General features: G+C 45.3%; 1 protein-coding gene across 1 annotated transcript; it reads left to right on the top strand.

Annotated features, from left to right (window-relative positions):
- The first annotated feature begins 539 nt into the window (after positions 1–539).
- LOC137815570 (uncharacterized) lies at positions 540–905 on the top strand. The gene has a single exon (XM_068618686.1). The coding sequence runs from the start codon at positions 540–542 to the stop codon at positions 903–905; it is 366 nt and encodes a 121-aa protein (XP_068474787.1).
- Positions 906–3922: the final 3017 nt, after the last annotated feature.

The raw sequence follows: 3922 nt of genomic DNA, 5'->3' as shown, positions 1-3922 counted from the left end.
AGAAAGAATGTAGCAAGGTACGTCTTAATTGATAATAAATTGTTTAGGAAAGGGTTTTCTATACCTTTGTTGAAATGTGTGGAAAGCTTGCAAATAAAGCATATAATGAAGGATGTTCATGAAGAAATTTGTGAAAGTCGCATTGGAGGGCGATCTCTCTGAGTCAAGATTGTCAAAGTGGGGTTTTATTGGCTGACCACGAGGTTGGATTATTTATTATATGTAAAGAGCTGCGATATGTGTGAAAGACATGCCAATCAAATTAATACACGACAAAGTGCTTATATTCAATGATGACATTGTGGCCCTTTTTTAGGTGGGGAATAAACATTCTTAGTCTTTCCCGATTTCAATCAGACAATTCAAGTTTATTGTAGAGACAGTGGAATATTTTACGAACTGGGTGGAATTAGAGCCTGTAACTACAATAACAGTTGAAAAGATTTTGAAGTTTCTTTCGAAATCTATAATATGCAGGTTTGGAGTTCCAAGGAAGATAATGTCAGACAACGCGACGTAGTTCGCAAGAAAAAGGATTCATGATATGTGCCAAGAGTTGGGGATTCGCCAAATTTTCATCTGTAGAGCATCCACAGACAAATGGGCAGGTGGAGGCAGTAAATAAGATAATTTTGCAAGGCTTAAAGAAAAAGGTGGGAAAAGCAAAAGCACAGTGGGTAGAAGTATTACCAAAGATAGTTAGGTCATATCACATGACGGTCCAATCAACAACCAAAGAAATGCCTTTCAGTTTGGTTTATGGAACGGATGTGGTGTTACCTATTGAGATCAAAATACAATTTAAAAAAGTGGGATATTTCGAGGAACAAGAATCAGCAGAGGGTAGATTGTTTGAGTTGGACACCATAGAGGAATTGAGGGATACGTCAAGGATGGAGGATTGATCCCAAGGACATGGAATGTGGCTAATCTGCATTTTTATTTCATGTAAACAAATAGAGACAAAGCAGAGATGCAAGCATAAACATTGCTTGAATGGATATACTAGTCCATCAAATAGTATCATGGATAAAATGAAAGCAGTTATAAAAATCCTAGTTAAACAACAATGAACATAGTTCAATGTTCATAAGAGCAACACAAAATCAAAACTAAAAATAAATTGTTCAGAAAACAGTCAAAGGAATTATAAACCAAAGATCAAGAATCTCGATGATAGAGCTCAGCCAATTGCTTCTAAACAACCTACATCTGGTTGTCTAGATGTTGAAATCTTACCTCTATCAGCTCATAGTGTTCCCTTTGACTTGTAGAGATTGAGTCCAATTTGTATATAATTAATCGTTCAAAAGTATAAAGTCGCTCATCTTTGTCAACAGGTGGAACATATGTGACCATATCATTTATTTCTGACCCGTGAACATCTTCACCACCAGTACTTGATCATGGAATGTCAGTCGCACCCTAAGTAGTGTTATCAACATCGACAGTAGGCTCTTCATCCTTGTTGATCTAGATATCATTTACCTTGTGAAAACCCATTTCGAGTTGGGTAACACAATCTACTTCACTAGCAAAATTTATGGTTTCTTTTAACTCAACCTTCAGCTTAACATCAAAGTATTTCAATAATTTGGAGACAAGAACTACATCCAAGAATCGGTAGTCCACAAGTCTCTTGCACTTGAGCTTATAATCTTTCATTACAAAGACCAAATTTATCTCGATTTTTGTCATAATGTAGTACATTAGGATGAGGTCTTATGCATTCAACATTACATGATTACTCTCCCTAGGAGTCAATTGCCAACCCATCATATACACGAGGAACCTCTCTATGACCTTGTACCGTCCTGGTAGTCGGAAGTGATGACGTGGCATCGAGCTATTATGTAGACGTGTTGAGCAAGGCCCATAGCTGGCAGAAGGGAAGGAAATCGGGGGGCTCGTGTGGTCGCCAGTTTTTAAGTTGGCGTGCTCCAGTCTCTAGCATACCTAAACCGGCGGTCACCGGGTTTGAGATGAAGTCGCCAGATGCGAACCCACGACCACGTGGTGGTTAGAGATCGCCGAAACAAGGACATCGCCGTAGATGAAGTCAGATAGTCATTTCCTAGCTAGCCAGAGGATGAGGTCGGGAGACAGCTTACCTGAACATACACGGTGAAGCAAGTAAAGCAGATCATGAAGGCGGCCGGCGAGACCACAGGGAAGGTGTGTACGAAGGCACCCGAACTCGCCACTCAGAAGAGATCACGCTCCAAGGCAGCTATGCACTGAGTTGTGTCATGCATAAGTAACTTAGCCAAAAGCTTGAAGAGTAAGAAGTGGCGCCCAAGTCAAGGATGCTCCAGATGGTGACACGTGTACAGCTGGATGCGAGCCACGTGTCCAGATGTGTAACTGTCAGGAGAGAGAAAGTGCACAGGTATATAAGAGATTCTAAGGAACTTCTGAGGTACGCACGTTTAGATTACTTCTTTACGCTTGCGAGTCTTGAGTACGCTGAGAGAATTTTGCACGGTTCCTTAGAGTTCTTGAGTTTTCTCTTAGTATTTGGTGGTTCAGTCGCTGACTTGGGCGTCGGAGCGTGATCGGCCGCAGCGGCGCCATTCTGTCTTTTGCAGGTTCTTGAGGTGAATCGCGGTGAAGGATGGAGGCTAACACGGCGCAGAAGTCGATCCAATTTGACAAGGCAAGGTTCTTGCGTCCCGGTCAACAGGCAGGATCATCAGGCGCCCACCGTGGGACCGTGTAAAACCTGTTCCCATCCACAGCGTGAGTTCTTGGAGGTTTCTGCAGTTTCTGTGTGGTTGTGCGCTGGTGCAACCATTTTCCGCCGTTCATCTAAGCTTTGTTCGGTAGTTTCGTGTTTTCCACCGTTCGTTTGAGTTTTTTGTTCGGTGAGGTGAGGTTTTTCGCTGCTTACGCAAGTTTTAATCGGTGAGATCTAAGTTTCGCCGCTCGTTCGGATTTTCGTGGAAGAAGCGGTGGTTTGTGGTGGAGTCGTGAGTTTCTGTGAAGGTTTGCTGTTGAGGTTGTGTTCTTGAAGTTCTCTGGAGTTTTGCGAAGCTCTGACCGATTGATCGCTGAATCGATCGTCGCTGAAGAAGGTGTTGTTCGTCGCTCTTTGTGATCTGTCAAGTTTTCATGAGAAAGATGAGAAGCAACCGTTCAAGTCCGGTTGCGCCAGTTGCTGCTGAAGGCGCCATGACTATGGCACAGATGGTGGAAATCATGCGTGCGTTGCAGGCGAATGTGGAAGCCTCGCGCATAGAGCAGGCAAAGATGCATGAGGACCTGGTCGCCTCTCAGGCCAGGAATGAAAAGCTGAGCAGAGTGACTGAGGAATTGCGCCAAGCCCTTCAGGAGCAGTGAGGGCGCCCAGTCGCTGAAGAGGTCGCGCCGTCAACGCCGCCTCGCGTTTTCCCCATGCCTTTCACCCAGGCGATTACAGACACGCCTATCCCTGCGAGTGTGGTACCCGTGAAGGCTGTGTTTACCGGCGTGGAGGATCCTGAGGCACATCTCACCACGTTCCACACGCAGATGATGCTGTCAGGAGGATCGGATGCTGTGTATTGCAAGATGTTTGTGAGCACACTCCAGGGGACGGCGCTGGAATGGTTTGTGAGCCTGCCTACAGGCCACATAACCAATTTCCAGCAGTTTTCAAAGACCTTCGTCGAGCAGTACATAGTGAACAAGGCGCCGCCTAGGGTGTCTTATGATCTGTTCGACATAAGGCAGTACCAGGGAGAGTCCCTCAGGGACTACTTGAATCGTTTTGGGGCGCAGATAGTCCGCTCGCCGGCCAAGGACGAAGAGATGTTGGTCTACGCATTTAAGAAGGGCGTGCTGCCGGGACCCTTCTGCGAGGCGTTGATCAGGGCTCACCTCGCCACGTTTGCTGAGGTTAGGCGACTTGCGGTGGCCCACATCGCCGATGAAAGTGAGGTCG

The sequence above is a fragment of the Phaseolus vulgaris genome, chromosome 1 (assembly GCF_051622355.1).
Source record: "Phaseolus vulgaris cultivar YP4 chromosome 1, ASM5162235v1, whole genome shotgun sequence".
NCBI lineage: Eukaryota > Viridiplantae > Streptophyta > Magnoliopsida > Fabales > Fabaceae > Phaseolus > Phaseolus vulgaris.
This window is presented reverse-complemented; position numbering and strand designations above follow the sequence as displayed.